Genomic DNA, 16,673 nt, shown 5'->3' with positions numbered 1-16,673 from the left:
ACAGACTCAGAGAGGGGAAGTGTATACGTACTATCCATCCGTACTTGGCAGTTGGGGAGGCGGGCAAGAGGTACCGAGCTCGATACGTGGAACCAGAAGGCGCCCTTCGCAGGAGCGAGCAAGCGTCTCTGGCGGGATGACGATGATGCCAAGCCAGAGAGCTAGGTACCTAGGTACAGTACCTAGGAAAACACTCGTACCGTCAAAGTACCTGAGAGTTGCATTCGCAACCACGGACAGCACTTTGTCGACCGTTGCTCCCGCTTTCTCCTCGATCGGGGTACGAATGTAACTATCAAGGCATGTATTTTGGCTGCCACTTGCATCTTGATATTTGGATCGACCTCGAGAGACGCTCTCATTCCAAGTGCGCGCCTTCAGGGGACTCGTGTGTACTACCTTAGGCACCTACCAGCCTAGGTACCTAGGTAGGTAATGTAGCGGGTAGGTACGGAGATACTTTGGCGCCATTCAGACGGGACCCTGCCCCATGCGACTGTCGATTGTGCATTGGATGAATGAGCATGCCAAGACCTCTTCCATCGACACTGCATCATCCCTCGAGGCCCAAAACGCACCCAGTTGGTACCTCACAATGACGCCCGCCTTTATATTCGTACATCTATCTTCTCTCACAATCCTTCTCTCTCATTTGTTGGTCACAACACGCAGCTTGTGTGCCCCGCCCGTGCAATCACCTCCAACATGGCAAACCTGCTGCCTACCATTGACCAGACATGTCCATTGACACACTCGAGGCGCAAACATGGCACCATGGTCAGATGCCTCTGCCGAGGTCCCGCCCGCTCCAAGTGCCGGCGGCCCCGATTGTGCTCGGACGCGAGCTGTCGTGACGTCACGGCTCTCTAGGCCCAGCTGAGTCGTGTGGGGGAAACTTCAGCTCCCATGGTCAACCCGTCCGCGACTCGTCGCTAATAATAAAGTGCCAAGCCGGCAAATGACCAGGTTGGGTGCTTGCACTGTGCCCTTTGCACAATCCGTACATTAGCTATCATGACCAAAGACGCCCTCCGCACAGTGCGCGGCCGATATCTATGTATACCGGCCTCCGCCACCAGGCCCAGACAGACCAAGAGACGGACGTGCCCCAGGCCGAACGAAGCACAATCTCCAGGAACCAAAGACCCGTCTCGTCCGGTGAACGCTGAGTGCCAACGGTCGGGGTTCGGCACTTGGTGTCCCGCCCGGAACCTGCCGAACCTGCCGAATCCCTTTGGCCTGTGGCTGCCAAGTCCCTGTACCTGCCGAGGGTCCGTCCCTCCGGTGTTGCCGACGCCAAGTGCCTTCGGAGCATCTCGGCGTCGAGGCCGGCCGGGTCGCTGACGAAACAATGCAGGCCGCTTCACCCCTCTGTCTGAAACACAAGCAGACTTGGGATAAAACACATAGGGCATGACTTATCGTGTTAACAGCCACTGCTACAGCGGCTCATGCAGCTATTTGCATCTACTAGCCATCGAGACTCAACAGCTGGACATAACCAGCAGTCCCCGCAGGCCCGCAGGCACCCTGCCTTGTGAGCCCACTCGCTTGCATCGGCATATCCCTCCCTGCCTCTCGGATAAGTCCCTTGGTCTCATAATTGATCGAGCCCAACAAGGGGTATGCAGGTAGTAGCTGGTGCCGTGCCGCCCAGTCCGGCATCACGCTCGCTTTGGCGCCTTCTTTCCAGGAGCCCTATGTGGAATGGCCCAGTCATCCTTCTTCATAGTCTCCGGAGCATGACTCGCAGGCGGAACTCGATAGCTCCATGCTCGTCGCCTGGCACTTTGGGCCCGCGCCTCGGGGCCGACTTTAGACTCGATGACGCATCTAATGGGAGTTCCCCGTTTCTGTTCTCCCCCTCGCCCTCACTCTGGCATCGTCGGCCCGGGGGGTGGCTGATCAATCGTCTTGACCCTGCCGATTCGCCGCGGCGGCGGCGCTTTCGGGGGTATCTTCTTGCCGCTCCCGTTGACGTGCCTCTCCGTTGGCGGCTGTGTGACCCGAGTGCCGTGCCGATGCCTTGGCACGGCCGGTAGGGGCTTCTTAGTCTTGACTGCGGCCACGACTTCCTCCTGCGACGGCGTATCGACAGCGTCCTTTGCCCCAGAGTCGCCTCCATGCCGACTTGGTGTCTGGACGCCCGGCCTCTCCCTTACGCCCGCCACGTCGCCGACGCTCACGCTACTTGCGCACTGTGACGGCGACAGGCTGATGCCGAGTATCTTGCGTGCCACCTCGGCCTGTCCGGATGACTCCTTGTCCTCGCTCGACTCCCCCGCGAGCCACTGAACCTTGGCTACTCGGTCCACCAAGCGCAGCGTCGTCTCGTCGGCCGGGGCGAAGTGGGCATTGTGCGAGCCGCGCAGGATTCTCAGTACCCGAAGCACCTCGTCCCGTTTGTAATGCGGCGATTGGTTGAGCTGCGTATGGGCCAGTAGCGGATACATGACCCTGAGGTAGGTATGCCGCAGCGACATCTTCTCGTCTGGCAGGTCCATTAGATTGCGGATGATGACGTCTAGGAGCACCTGCAAATCGTTTGTATAAAAGTACTCGTATGTGGTTTTGGTGGTGAACAGCAGATAGAGAAGCTTCAATATCAGAAGCTGAAGGGACGTCTCGGTCTCGCGGTTCAGGAGCAGGATGATGTTCTCCCCGAACGTACGAAACAGGGGTCCGTGGAGGCTCAGACACTTGACGATGCGGTTTGTCAGTTGGGCCGGACGAGGACCGTCATCGGCGGCCGAGTCGGTCGACGCCAACATGTATTGCTCGTTGAGGACGAGCTACCGCTGGTCAGCATCCGGGGCGAGGCCGGGTGCGCTGCGCGGGACACTCACCAGGACTCGTATCGTGGGGTAGTGGTAGGGGTCCTGTACGTCGTCGGACATGCCCTCTATGGCACCGAACAGATGGTGGATAAAGCCGTCGTCGACGAGCATCAGGTCGTCGACCTTCAATCGTTCTATCCGCGACATCTCGTACATGAGCTGCAACAGCAGTCGATGCAGGCGCGGGTCGTTGTCGGCGCGGTGCGCGTTGATGAGTTCCAGCAGGCGAGAGAAGCAGGCCTCGTCAACCATGCGCGGAAAAGCCGACTCGTCGTGACGGCCGTCGAGAAACAGCAGACAAGCGATGGCGTGCAGCGGGCCTGCGTCGTCCTCCTGGAGAAGGCTGTGGATGATTTGGGTGCGGATATAGTCTTTGTTGGCGTCGAAGAGCTGGCTCTCGAGCAGCATGTGGGCACAGCTCGTGACGTCGTCTTGAGCGTCGGGGCTCCCATGGCATATCCTAGTCGTCAGGTCCAGCCATTCGCGCAGCGCATCGTCGATGGACTCGTGGCTTTGGCATTCGGTCGACAGGCATTCGCCGACTTCTGTGGGGGCCATGTCAGCTCGAAACTGCAGTCTCTATCCAAGCCGACGACATACCTGCCCACAGTCGCCTCGAGTCGTCGGCGGAGAAGGCCTCCTCATCGAAGTCGGCCATGGCTGCTTGTGGCTTCCCGGGGGTGCGGCGGCGACTTCATCGGGCCTCCGGTGGCGGGTACAAGGAGGCCGACGGGAAGAAAGCACGGCGGGCGAGGCTGGCAATGTATGGACAAAGGCTGCTGGCCTGTGGTTTGAAGTCAACGGTGGAAGTTGGTCGCGACTCAGGCTCCCGGGGGGGGAAGCGTTTAGGGGAACCGGAGGCTAGACGGATGTGGGGGCAGTGGTCCGGGGTGGTGACTGACTATTACAGCACCCGCCGAGCTCGGCTGGCACTGGCACAGTGGCAGTGCCGCAGTGCCACCGGGACATGGCAGGCAGGGGTCTCGGAGCGCCAAAAATACAAAGTCATTTTATGACGACAGGCAGCAGTTGCCTACGACGCAGAGCAAATTTAGCGCACTCTCAGGACTACACCGAGGATGCCCATCGTCAAAGTCCCATCCCGTCACTCCTTGTCCGAGGGTATAACCATCAGCTCTATGCACCAGCGCCGCCAACACAGGATCCTCCAAAATCAAACGCCAGAACCCCCATGGGAAACCCACGGCCCGCCTCCCGCCCCACCGCAAGACAGAAGCAGGAATCAAGCAAGAGAAAACCAACAACCGCCGCCAATGCAACCGAGAGAGTCCCGACGAGTCGCCGACATTTGGCCTCCTACTCGTCGTCGTAAACCTTGACCTTGGCCGCATACTCGCGGATGTTGCTCGTCACGTAGTCCGTAATCGTGTCGCCCTTGCCTGCCGCCACCCTCAGCACAAGCTCGTTGAGGTGCTGCCTGCCGAGAATGTCGACGTGGTCGGCCGTGTTGGGTCCGCCTCGCGGGTTGAAGCGTTCTGGCTCATGGGGCATCTCCACCACGACAATCTTGGACCCCCCGGGGTTGTACCGCTTCATGTGCCATCCGCGGTTGCACATGTAGCCCGTGCTCAGCAGGTTGACGGTGCCGTCTCCCTCGCCCAGTATCACGCCCCGATCAACCGTTCCTTCGGTGAGGCCTGTGTCGATGGTGATGTTTAGGTTGGTCGTCGCGGGCTGGTCCGGGGCTCGGTAGAAGTAGGCCCGCTCTGTGGGCTTGCCGACGCCGTAGAAGCAGTAAATCTTGAGGTTCGGCGCTTTGGGAAGCTTCGTCTCGAGCGGGTTGATCCACTTCCTGGGGTCTTGTTCGTTGGCCTCCACCTCGGCCGCGGTATGCGCCACGCCGTGAGAATAGCTGCCCTTTATCTGCTTCTGGTACCAACCCTCGGTTGTGTCGAAGAGATAGGCGAGGGAGTCGTCGACGGTCAGGTTCTTGGCCGGAGTCGTCCAGTTGGAGCCGACCTTGAAGTTGAGCAGAGAGCCGTACGAGAGTGGCTGGCCGGGCTGGTCGTCTGGCGCCCAGTCCAAGTCTCCCCAGACGGCGTTGCCTCCGAGCGGGAGCATGGATGAGATGCCCGGCATGGCCCGGAAGATGTCGGCGCGCTCCTCCTTGCTCAGGAACTTTTCTAGGCCGTATATGGCAAAGGCGTTGAGCTGGGCCGTGTCGCGCATCTCGCCCGACAGGACGGCCGTGAGGCCCTTGACGGCCCCGAGCATGCAGCCGCTGATGTTGATCCATGAGTCGACGTGGCGGTCCACCCAGTCCTCGCCGCCGCGGCCGCCCTTTTCCGACTGGACCCAGTGGAAAAAGTAAAAGACAACCTGGCTACCCATGCTGTGCGAGGCCAGCACCACCTTCCTACCGTCAAAGGCGATGGCTGTCTCAATGTAGGACTTGAGGCGGGAAAAGTACTGGTCGCGCACCTCGAGGTTGGGATACGACAGGCGCCAATCGTAGGCGGCCGTGAAGGAGTTTGTGGGGTCGTAGCCAATGGTGGCCAAGTTCTCAAAGATCTTGTTCCAGATCCAGTAGCCGGTGATGAAGAAGTCGGTGGCGTCGAAGCCCTGGGCGGCGCGCAGCTTGACCATGGGCGGATCGAGGCCGGTGCGTCTGTCGAGCATGATGTGCCTCTTCCACGTCTCCTTGTCGAGGACGAGAGCTCTCATCATGGTCCAGCTGCCCCAAAGCCGCTTCCTGAAGTATTGCCTCGAGATGTTTGCCGTTCCCCACGACTCGAGGCCGGTGGAGATGACGCCGGGGATCATGATCATGGGGTGGTGGGCATCCAGGCCCTCGGCGCGGGCCTTGAGTCCAACGGAGAAGGAGTCGTACGAGTCGGTCACTTGGCGCTCGCCTTGGACGAGATCCCGCATGTCGCGCACGAGGCCGGCCGGCAGGACGTCGAAGATGCTGTCCATAGTGAGGTCGCCGAGCTCGGGGAAGACGATGAGGTCATTGTTCTTTGCGAAGAAGCCGGCGACCACGAGGCCGCAGATGCTGCCGAGGAGGAAGATGAGCGTGGTCCGGCGCTTGCGTGTCTTTGTGACGTGCTCGACAACGTGGACATGGGCCGTCGGCTGCACCGCCGGGCTCTCGTCGCGGGCGGGCGCGTCGTCGTCGTCGTCTGGGACAGGCGGTGTCTCTGGCGGGAATCGGCGTCGCAACGAGGTGGCCATGGCGCGGCCGGCCCTTTTGTGCCTTGTCTTTTGGATCTGTCTGTGTCGGCGGCGCGCCAGGCCGGCGAGGCCGGTAGAGAGTCGCTTTGGGAGAGGTGACAGGCACGGAGAGCGAGACGGATGAGGTGTGGAGGGGACGGCACGATATGCCTAAGACTGGAGAAGCTCTCTGCGACGGCAAAGGAGGAGGACGGGGGGGAAGGGGAAGAGCAGGGGCAACAGGGCTTTGTAGCGACGGGCAATCACGAGCAAAGGATGATGATTGGAGTTGTAATGCCGCATTCGGCCGCGACTTTAACTAACACAAGTCCAGCGGGGCCTACCGCAGGACGTGACGTGGGAGGCTCTTGCCGGAATTGCACGTGCAGGCACCGTGCGGTTTAAGCCAGGTAACTTACCTGTCTTATCTCGATAAAACACCCGTCATCGCCGTCTCGGCCTCGGCCTTGTGCGTCGAGGTACAGACTACAGCGCCGTAGATAAATGGTACTTTCTCATCCCCGGACACGAGACTCCAGATCGGGAGCTCTGCGAGTGTCGGAGCTCGAGGTACTTTTACCTGGACTGGGGAGACGTTGCCTGCATTCCTCGAATCCTCCCTCACATTGCGGCGGCAAGCCTTGCGTGACCGAAATTCACATGTGATTGTCATGTACCTGTACTTGGAGCCGCTGCACCTCCATTCCTCCGCCCAGCCCTAAAATAAACCTGACAGCCGCCTTTGTGCTGCCCTTCGTCCAACGGCCGCCAACCCGCCTGCTCAGTCATCCTCGACGCCGTTCTCGCTTACACTCAACCTACTGGGCCATCTTCGCGGTTGCACAACACAATCTCGGTCTGCAGCTCTGCATGAGCAAGCGCCGGCGCCAGTAAAAGCGGTCCTGGGTGTCTGGCAGGCGACTCATTCAAGCCCAGTCCAACATCATCTCGATCTGTCCGGCCTCTTCCCCAATCGCCGTCATGGTCCCGTTGCGATACATCCAGTACGAGCATGAGCTGGAGTCGCAGTATCTCCCCGCCATCCGCTCCCTCATCTCCAAGGACCTGAGTGAGCCTTACAGCATCTACGTCTATCGATATTTCCTCTGCCAATGGGCTCATCTCTGCTTCATGGTACGTCCCTTCTCTGGCATCCTGACTTGCTCCACCACCTTTGACACTTGCACGTTCTCTCAGGCCCTTGACCCGGCCGACTCGTCGCTCATCGGCGTCATTGTCTGCAAACTAGAGATTCACTCATCCCACTCTCCGCCCACGCGCCGCGGCTACATCGCCATGCTCGCCGTCGCCTCTCCCTTCCGCGGCCACGGCGTCGCCACTGACCTGGTCAAGAAGGCCATCGAGGCCATGGCCAAGCGCAACGCCGATGAGATTGTCCTGGAGACAGAAGAGACCAACCTCCCGGCCATGCGGCTCTACCAGCGGCTTGGCTTCCTGCGATCCAAGAAGCTGCATCGGTACTATCTCAACGGCAACAGTGCCTACCGGCTCGTTCTCCCGCTGAAAGCTCCGGACCCGGACGCCAGTCCCGATTCTTTCGACGACCAAGCAATCCTCTGAATTCATCGTCTCTTTTTCTCTCGTCAACTCTCAAATTCTCTCGTTTTAAGCGTCATTAAAGGCGGCATTGAATGGAGCAGCATTGGATACAGGCGTTGGGACTCGCACCCCTTGGGATTTCTTTTCTTCATTTTTATCTGAATAGCGCCCACCTCTTGGTCGCGTATATCCCTCCTAGACCTTCTGGTCGGTCACAGCCCTCATTGTTCGCTTTCACCTGTGGAAAAACAAGTTGCTTGACATAGGCACTGGTGCAAACGGCGACGAGTCTGGCGACGGTCACGATGAGTTGATTTCAGAATACCCATCATCACCCCCATCAAAAGACATCTCGGGAAGTATAGATGGAGGCGCTGAGGCCCCAGGGATTTCCCTGGGAAATGCCAATGTACGTGAAAATATCTGGCGCTGTCGGTGAGCTGCATCCCTCGGCCTGGCCCCTGTCCCCCAACGCGAGCTAACTATGGGTGACTCACCTGGCTTGTAGTAGATGGGCCGAGCCCTGGACTCCACCAGCCTCAGCTCCCTCAGTCTCTGCAGAACGCGGCCAACGTCGGCCTTGTCGTGGAAGTCGGCCGTGTAGACGCAGACGAGGCGGTCTTTTCTCTGGTCCTGGTCCGGCGAGCGCGGGGCGACTTTGGCGGCAATGCCGAGCTCGTTGTTGGCAGTAGCCTTTGCCACCAGCTCCCAGATCTCGTTGACGTCTGCAGGCTGGCAAAACAACAGCCACTGCACAAGGGCGGCTGTCAACCAGGCGAGGCGGTGCGTTGGGGGCCGCGGGGCACACGCACCTTGCCCGTGCCAACCTTTGCTGCGTGGGCCAGGTTCAAAATATCCAGTGTAGCTTGCTTCGCCTCCTTGATCATCTCCTTTCTGATGACCGTCTGGCTTTTGCCTACCTGCTCCATCCTTTCTCGCAAGTTCGACACGAGCTCGAGCCTCTCCATGCCGCCTTGGACTACCATCTGTAGCTGACTGTTCTCCTCGACCGGAGCCTCGTCCTCGTTTGCCTTGAGGCAGCCGCCATCGCTGTGGCGCCTCTGGAGCCGTGGTATGTACGGGTTGCAGATAAATATCCAGGGAAGGGTTTCGCCCTGGACGGTCGTGGCCGGAGGCAGCCGGGCCAAGAAGTCGTCGACCGTCTCAGTCAACTGCCATGCGTAGGACACGCCGGCATACGGATTGTGAAGGCGGGCAGCGTGTTCGGCGAAGTTTGTCTGCGGCTGCGGATGTCCGGGGTTGATGCTCTGGGCACGAGCCCACTGGTCGACGTTGAAGTCGTCAACCCGATGATCAAGATGTTGCTTCAGGTCCTCTTCGCCTGTAGTCGCTTAGCTAAGAAGTGTTCTTGTCTCCTTGGAGAAGAAGGGGGGGCAAAGTTGCGTGACATGCGTACCATAAAAATCCGAATCGTCAAGGTCCATCATGGTTTGCGTGCGGGAAGAGCAGGGTCGTTGCACAGTGAAACGGAGACTCGTCGTGGCGGGGCAAAAGGAAGCAGCGGCTGGGGTTGTGATTCGACAGGAGAAGCGGCCGAAGTCGCACAGAGAGCCGCAACTGCCACGCGACACGACGGTTGAGAACTTGAGTGCCGGATGCACGAGCGTTGGCTGGCTGCTTTGGCAGTGGATGATTTTGAGATGCCAGGCCGCAACACGTGAGTGAGGCCAGCTGCCACAAGAGGCATACGGCCAGCAAAAGACTTTGGATCCTTGGTCAAGCTTGTACTTACTTGGTCCTCGAGGATTCCGCCGTCGCCGTCGACAAGGGCGGCAAATGGGAACCGCGTACCGTGCTTTGTGCGAGCCGCCAAGACCGCGTTTGTGCGAGTCTGTGAGGCTTCAACAAGGCATGTCAGAACATGGCACGGTCCTCGTAGCGGGTGCCCGCCGCCTCCAGCCGCCAATCACTTGTACCCGTTCCCCGTGCATGGGCGTCGACCAGGACCGGGACCGGGTCCGGGAGACGAAAAGAAAACAGAGCCAGCCCGATCCGCGCGACTCCGGCTCGTGAAAGACTGCTGCGGATGCGGAGTGCCGGTGTGGAAGATCTGCATACAGTGTACGGGGCACGGTATGCTCAAGAGCCCCACCACGCGTCGTTTCTCGTGAGGCCTCTGAAGAGCATCGCTGGGCGCTGTGCTTGGCCATGGACACGCTCGTGTCCAAGGCGTCCCTGACGCTGGAGCTGCCCCCGAGCTGCCTGCAATTCTCTCCCTCCAACTCGGCCTACTTCCTGGTGGGCACGTACAACCTCCATCAACAAGACGCTGCCGCCGGGGCTCCCCAGGGCCGGGACGGTAGTTTGATCGTCTTCCGCATCGACGGCCATCAGCCGTGAGTCTTTCGTCGCCGCGGCAGCAACTCACGCTCACGTTACTGACTCGGGCGCCTGCCAGCATCGAGGTTCAGACTGTTCTCCAGCCATCTGCTCTCTTGGATCTGCGCTTCCACCCGCGGCAACGCGACCATCCGGGCATCCTGGCCGTCGTGTCCAGCACAGGGACGCTGGCCATCTTCTGTCTGGATCCCTCTCTTAACTCGACGGCGCCACTGCGCCACCTCGCCACGAGCAGGTGTCGAGATCTGGCAGATGACGTCCTGTTCCTGCAATGCAGCTGGCACCCTGTTCTCAGAGACGTGATTGCAGTAACAACTTCCAATGGACTCGCCAGATTACTCCACTTGGGCCAAGACTGGACGATCCGGGGATTCACCGACCTCGACATTCGGAATTCGCTAGAGGCTTGGTCCGTTGCTTGGTCGCCTCCGACGACAGCAACCGCATTGGACGCCGACGGGCAGTCCTTGACGGTCTATTGCGGTGGAGATGATTCCTCGCTGCGATACACCTCGTCTTCCGCAAGGCTCGAGATACCCTACGGGCCCGTGACTGTCAAGGGCCATCACGATGCCGGAGTCACGGCGATTCTGCCCCTTTCTCTCCATGCCGCAGACGGCGGCCGGCTGGTAGTCACAGGCAGTTACGATGACCATTTTCGCGTCTTTGCCATCCACGACCTCGATCAGTCGCACGGGACAAGGCGGATGCGCCTCGTGTGCGAAAAGAACCTTGGGGGGGGCGTCTGGCGGCTGGGCCTGGTCGACGCGCGGCTCCGAGGCGACGGTCAATGGCGAGTCCGGATCCTGGCCTCTTGCATGCACGCAGGGGCTAGACTGGTGGAGCTGGCGAGCGAGACAGATGGCTTGCATTGGTCCTGCACGATTGTAGCGCGGTTCGAGGAGCACAAGAGCATGAACTATGCCTCGGACTGCGTGGCGGCGGCGGACGGCGAGGCCCTCCGATGCGTGTCAACGAGCTTCTACGACAAGTTGCTGTGCTTGTGGGAGCATCGCGGGTGAGGGCTATCATTGATCAGATTACAAACGCCGTCGTCATGTCGTTGAAAAGTCAAGACCTCATGTCTTGTATTTTCTAGCTCGGCCTCAGGATTGGAGGTTGCAAACGAGTCTACAGCTCTGGCGCTGGCCAATGGACTGCAAATCAAAGGGTGGCCAGCTTTCGAGCATCCAGGCCTTGAAGGCACATTTGCAATCTTCATGTTTTCGGAGATGCTTTAATTATCCCATGGCTTCAAGTGGTTGATGCCAACTTCAACGAGAGATTGATTGATTGAGCTGCTCTCAAATCCAGGTAGTGCCCAGGTAGGTACTTGGTACTAGGTAGGTAGTACCCACGCACAGATTCCAGACCGTTGGTGCTCGAGCAGTGAGGGGCGGCGGAGGGAAATGGGCACAGCAGTTGGCGGCGGACAGCACCTCAACCCCTGTACGTCGAGCAGCGGCCCACCGTACACCCACTGTACCCGCTGCTGGAGCTACCATTACAGCATCCGTACCTACTCCGTACCTTCTACAAGGTGTCTGTTCTAATCGCTGTAACCCAGCACCTGAGCCTGCTTCGAGATCAGGTGAGAATTCAAGTACACAGGACCTGAAGACACATGGTAGTCCTTTCCAGCCTGCACCCGGCTGTTCCTGGTATACGTCTAACTAATTATTGCTTCCACTCTAAACAAGGCTGCTCGCCTCTTCGATAACAAATCTCAAGCTCGCCGTCTTGTCTTTTTTTGCTCCTTTTTGCTTGTCCTGGTCCCCCCCAATATCGACTCTCAGTAGTACTGACTCAACACTCGTCGGCACATCCTCCGAACTCTTCTTCTCGTCGCCACCCGGTTCGCACAGCAACCTCCTCGCAACTCGCTCCCGCCGCTAAATATCGTCCCGCCGCCTGCACGTCGACTCTCGCCCGACATTGCGAGACCTGCTACCCTCTGGCATCCTCTGGCCTCCTCTCTCCACGCGGTGGCTCATGTCTTGACCAAGGTTTCTCCCGCTCTGAAGACATTCGAGGTCGTCTGCCTGCCGCCGCCACGAGGCTCCCGCTTACGTCGTCTCCCTTTCGAGCCGCAACTCCCTCCCGTCATCTGGCCCTCTCGGTTTTGGCGCACAGGTCATGGCTGTCAACGGAGGCGCCCTGCCTCCCGAGGGCACCTCGAGCAACGGAGGAGTTGTGGACATGCTGTTGAAAATGCACGAGGCTCTCGAGGTGGTGCACAGCCCTTCATCGGGAAACGATTCTCGCAGGCAGGCCCAGTCGTTCTTGGAAGAAGTCAAGGACGTCCCCGAGGCGCCCTTCCAGGGGTATAGGCTGGCCTCCGACAAGACTCGTCCTCCCGTTGTTCGCCACTACGCCCTGTCCCTCCTCGAGCACGCAATACGATACAGCTGGTCCACGTACAGCCAAGAGCAGGCTGCCGCTCTGCGAGGTTGGGTGCTGGAGCTTAGCCAGGCCATCTCGCGCGAGGATCCAGCCTATCTCAGGAATAAGACGGCCCAGCTCTGGGTCGAGGTGGCAAAGCGGTGCTGGGGAGCCGAGTGGATGGACATGGATGCCATGCTCGTCCAGCTATGGCAGGTGCAGGACTCGGCCGCCCACAAGGAGCTTGTCATGTTCGTTCTCGAGACTCTGTCCGACGAGGTCTTTGCTGGGGACGACTCGGTCGTCGCGATGAGAGAAGGCGTTCTTAGTAAGGCGTGCGTCGAAATCTTCACTCCCGCGGCCGTCTTGACCGAGTCCTTCCCGAATCGCCAGCCTGGCCCGGATGTGCGGCATGGCCATGAGGGATGGCTCAGCCGCATCTCGGAATTTCTCGGCTATTGCATCAACGCCCATGCCAAGGATAATGACGAGGTCAAGACCTGCACCATCAAGGGCTTTTCGGTCCTCCTATCACTCATGCCGTGGGCCATACCAAAAGCCATAGCCGCTGCGCAATGCGTCACTGTCATGACCGCCGGCTTGGCTTCACCTCACATTGATGTTCAAAAGGTAACGCGCTGCATCTCCGGGACGAGCTCGGCTTCTATTGACACGACTTGCTAGGCGGCCTTGGAAGCCCTTCACTCTCTCTACGGCCGGGCGAACTTCAATGACGAAGAGTTCCTGCAGCTCGTAGCCCCCATGTACAGCGGCGCCTCCGTCCAACTGTGCAAGGGGCTCTTTGAGTGGGCAGTGGTGGACCCCGCAGACATTGATGAGGACAGGTATCAGATCGTCAAGAAACTGTCTGAGGTATGCGATCTTCACGGCTGCGAACCTGCTTCGTACACGCTGACGCTTCCTCAGATGCTCTCGTCCCTCGGTGACTACTTTGAACGCAAGTTCTCCAAGGTCCCTCCCGACGCGGCCAGCGCCGAGTTCCTGCAGCTTTTGGTACAGGTGGTTCAGAGCCCGAGTCTCATGGTATCCATCCCTGTCCTCGTGACTTGGACCAGACTCCTTGGGCACAGAAATGTTGGGAATAGCGACCTCGTCAATCAGACGGTTGGCCCGTTGCTAGACATCTGCAGCTCCAGACTGGTTCGTTATGAAAACGTGCCCGACGACACCGCCGATACCACCTATCTCTTCCTTATGGAAGACACTGACACGATGCCGGAACGTCATGCATTCCTGGGCAACTACCGGAGATACAGCTGTCAGGTCGTTGAGTTAATTGTCCAGCTCAAACTCGTGGATGCCCTCAAACACATACTCGGCGGTACCGAGTATACCCTTCAGAAGCTCTATGACGGGCAACCACCCTTTAGCAGTAGGCAGCCTCGCGTTTCCGGCAATCGTCCTGACAGCGGCTAACGAAACAAGAGCAAAATTACTCCAAACACTCCATGCCCGCCCTGCGAGTCGACTCGCAACTTACTCTAATTGAAGCGGCGTTAAAAGGGTATATGAGGTGGAAGAGATATCACCAGAAAGACAACGTAGGTGACGCGATAGCCTCTTAGACAAAGACTGACCTCGCCCAGGAACAGCAAGCTGCCGAGGTGGAGGGGATCCTTGAGGCGTGGTGCGACAAGCTCCTCCAGATGAGCTTTGATGTAAGGCTTGGGTTTGCCGAGCAACCGAGATGTTTGCCTCACGCTGACCCGCATGCACGCTGCAGGACCCGATGATTCGCAAAAGGAGACTGCAATTGCTCGTTTATTTCTCGACAACAGCCCTGAACAAGAACAAGGACTTCATGCTCAAGGTCCTGGAACACATCCTCATGACCTGGCCGGCTCTAGAGCCCCAGTACCGCCCGTTCAACGATGCTGTGAAGGACTTGCAAGGGGAGAGCATGATTGAGCTCCAGCGGCTGGCGGCTGAAATGCCCGATCACCTCCTTGTGAGGAGCATCCCTCCCCAGCATCGCTCCTTCATCTGGCTAATCAATCCACCCAGGGCGTATATGAGCACATCGAAAGACGCGTCGGTGAGATGATGGCATCGGGAGCCCTGGACGAGAAGCGGTCCCTCGCGTACAGGAGCTTTCTCTTCATCATCATGTATGGAGCCCTTTTGGCGCGTGCAAAATGGAACAGTTGATCGCTAACTCTGGCCTCAGACATCGAGCCGGCAGCCTCGACACGCAGACAAAGATACAGAAGCTGTCCGAGTTTGTGGACCCGGTCAAGGCTCAGTGGCAAACCGACAACGTTAGGGCATCGCTTAACTCATATTCAAACTTTTGCCAGTTTCTGGGCCTGGACAGGGCTCAGGCATACTTGGCCAGCCGCAAGGCACACGAGATCCCGGACTGGGGCGCTGCTGAGCTCGACGCTGAGGGTCTTGCGCTACAGAGCGAGCTTGAAGAACGTGTGAAGGTGAGCAGAGAACCCTGCATGCCCTTCTCCGTACCTCGGAATGCATGCTCAGTCACTGACATACACCTCAGGCCTTGCCTTTACGACCTACGAAGTCGTTCCTCGCCTTCTCCGTAGAACGGCTGGACAAGGCTTCGCCGGCATTCCAGGCCTCGTATGCTTTGTGGCAGGAAGGATTCTCGAATATATTGGCCGACTTGCTGGAGTATCTGAGGTACGTGCGCCCAGCGTCTGGGCCTGCTTCTGCTCGGGCTAAGTTAATGAACGACAGATTTGCCCACGCAACGCACAACCCGGAGAACTGGCTGGGCCTACCCGGAGAGATGCGGCCGATGGTGGGCAGGATTTTGAGCGACCGCTTCTGGCAGGCGGGAATATCAGAAGGGAGCAAAGACGACTTCTATGCCCGCGTGGTGGACAAGAAGATGACAATTGAGGGCTTGGCCTCGACAATCCGCGGCTCGGTTCGTTTTGTTAGAGAAACGGCTTATGCGGTTGTCTACTGCATGAGTAAACTCGACCAGCAGTTTTACGGCTTCGAAGGCTTGTCTGGGCCACTGTCCAATGCCTTGTTCGCCGATTCCATATGGCTCTCGACTCATCAGCAGAGCAACCTGCTCAACCTTGTCAGGTACTTGGTGGACGACTGTCCAGTCGATCACCGGGAGCGCTTCCTGCCGGAGCTCATGGCATCGTGCTTTCGGCAGATGGACGCCAAAATCAACGGGGAGTGGGAGAAGATGGAGCAGCAGCAGAACATGGCAGCAGATGGAGAGGCGGAGCTAAGAGAGGAGATGAAGGCGGAGAGTATCTTGCGCCAAGTCACCTACACTGCTGTCTTGATGGTGGCAGACTTTCTCGACCCTACCAAGTCAAGTAAGTGCTCCCCCTTGACCCGTCCTACCAGCACCCTGAAACAGGAGCGGCGGCTGAATATCTCCTCAGATCCACCGACCTTGAAGTCTCGCGCCGAGAAAGATGACGGCAATGGAAATGGCAGCTCTACCTTTCCGTCGCTGAGGAAGTTTTGCCTTTCCCGTCAGGAGATTGTCGAGCCCCTGCTCGTCTTTTGCACGCACGGCATACGGATGAGGGACACACGCTGTTGTGGCATGACGCTTCGCCTGTTCGTCTCTCTCGTGCCCGAATTTCACGTCGATCAGGCAAGATCGAGCCAGGGTGGTGTGGACGGGCGAGGCGGGCTATCGACAGTGCCTGCGGAGCTCGCGTCGGCGATCCGAGAATACATTTCTTCGGACGTGCTCAAGGCTTGCGTAACGTCTTTGCACGAGCCGTACTTTGTCGAAGTGCAGAAGGAACTGGCGTCGCTGATTGCAGCCATCCTGGTCTACTATGGGCCCTCAACAACGACGCCTCGGAACGTGCTACTATCGCTGCCCAACGTCGAGGCAGAGGAGCTGGAACGGCTTGGAGCTTACATGGGGAAGCCGGGTTCGCATACGCGCCAGCAGAGGGCTATTGTTCTCGATCTGCTCAAGGACCTCAAGGGGGTGAGTGTATCGGAGATGGGGAAGCTAGCCAAGAGCACGGGATTCGGCAACGCGCCTCGTGGCAAGAGACAGACGCGAAGCAAAATGGCGCAGGGATTCATGAGCGAGCCGATGCCGTCTGCGCCTGGTGTCGCGGGGCCCCGTGGCGTTACGCCGGACGCTCTCGAAGGCGTGTCGAGTCTGTTTGAGAGCTAACGGTGTCAGAGAGATGACGCCAGATGGCCAGAGGAGTGGAAGGCTCAGCGGGAAGCTCGAGTCGCCGTCCTCTTTTCTCGTCGTCTTGGTATTTTCTGGTTGCAGCAAAGATGTACATGACGCAGTACCGAGCTTTGCTCATGCTCTCCTGCCCTGCACTGGGCAGGTTCGAGATAGAGCCGGGAAGTCTGAAGACGACGGTGGTT

The 16,673-nt window shown here is 58.8% G+C and overlaps 6 protein-coding genes across 6 annotated transcripts; 3 read left to right on the top strand and 3 right to left on the bottom strand.

The window, feature by feature from the left end:
- Positions 1-1,871: 1,871 nt before the first annotated feature.
- Positions 1,872-3,495, bottom strand: HRG_11082 (LDB17 protein; the record flags this gene model as incomplete). The annotated part of the gene is made up of 4 exons (XM_044869552.1): positions 1,872-2,198; positions 2,241-2,792; positions 2,847-3,382; positions 3,438-3,495. The coding sequence occupies 4 exons, from the start codon at positions 3,493-3,495 to the stop codon at positions 1,872-1,874; spliced, it is 1,473 nt and encodes a 490-aa protein (XP_044715503.1).
- A 659-nt stretch (positions 3,496-4,154) lies between these two features.
- HRG_11081 (lecithin:cholesterol acyltransferase domain-containing protein) lies at positions 4,155-6,032 on the bottom strand (the record flags this gene model as incomplete). The annotated part of the gene is made up of 1 exon (XM_044869551.1): positions 4,155-6,032. One exon carries the CDS (start codon positions 6,030-6,032, stop codon positions 4,155-4,157), a length of 1,878 nt encoding a protein of 625 aa, XP_044715502.1.
- A 960-nt stretch (positions 6,033-6,992) lies between these two features.
- On the top strand, positions 6,993-7,592 carry HRG_11080 (acetyltransferase (GNAT) family domain-containing protein; the record flags this gene model as incomplete). The annotated part of the gene is made up of 2 exons (XM_044869550.1): positions 6,993-7,145; positions 7,209-7,592. 2 exons carry the CDS (start codon positions 6,993-6,995, stop codon positions 7,590-7,592), a joined length of 537 nt encoding a protein of 178 aa, XP_044715501.1.
- Positions 7,593-7,911: 319 nt separating this feature from the next.
- Positions 7,912-9,019, bottom strand: HRG_11079 (DNA polymerase II large subunit-like protein; the record flags this gene model as incomplete). Its single annotated transcript, XM_044869549.1, has 4 exons — positions 7,912-7,994; positions 8,069-8,321; positions 8,384-8,913; positions 8,989-9,019. 4 exons carry the CDS (start codon positions 9,017-9,019, stop codon positions 7,912-7,914), a joined length of 897 nt encoding a protein of 298 aa, XP_044715500.1.
- A 721-nt stretch (positions 9,020-9,740) lies between these two features.
- Positions 9,741-10,954, top strand: HRG_11078 (uncharacterized protein; the record flags this gene model as incomplete). Its single annotated transcript, XM_044869548.1, has 2 exons — positions 9,741-9,928; positions 9,991-10,954. The coding sequence occupies 2 exons, from the start codon at positions 9,741-9,743 to the stop codon at positions 10,952-10,954; spliced, it is 1,152 nt and encodes a 383-aa protein (XP_044715499.1).
- Positions 10,955-12,068: 1,114 nt separating this feature from the next.
- HRG_11077 (uncharacterized protein) lies at positions 12,069-16,467 on the top strand (the record flags this gene model as incomplete). The annotated part of the gene is made up of 12 exons (XM_044869547.1): positions 12,069-12,944; positions 12,999-13,187; positions 13,242-13,707; positions 13,761-13,876; positions 13,922-13,993; positions 14,059-14,283; positions 14,340-14,443; positions 14,503-14,761; positions 14,833-14,975; positions 15,033-15,637; positions 15,707-15,915; positions 15,985-16,467. 12 exons carry the CDS (start codon positions 12,069-12,071, stop codon positions 16,465-16,467), a joined length of 3,747 nt encoding a protein of 1,248 aa, XP_044715498.1.
- Positions 16,468-16,673: the final 206 nt, after the last annotated feature.

This window comes from Hirsutella rhossiliensis, assembly GCF_020360975.1.
Source record: "Hirsutella rhossiliensis strain HR02 chromosome Unknown scaffold00018, whole genome shotgun sequence".
NCBI classification, from domain to species: Eukaryota; Fungi; Ascomycota; class Sordariomycetes; order Hypocreales; family Ophiocordycipitaceae; genus Hirsutella; species Hirsutella rhossiliensis.
The sequence above is the reverse complement of the archived record's forward strand: the minus strand, read 5'-3'. Positions and strand labels throughout refer to the sequence as shown.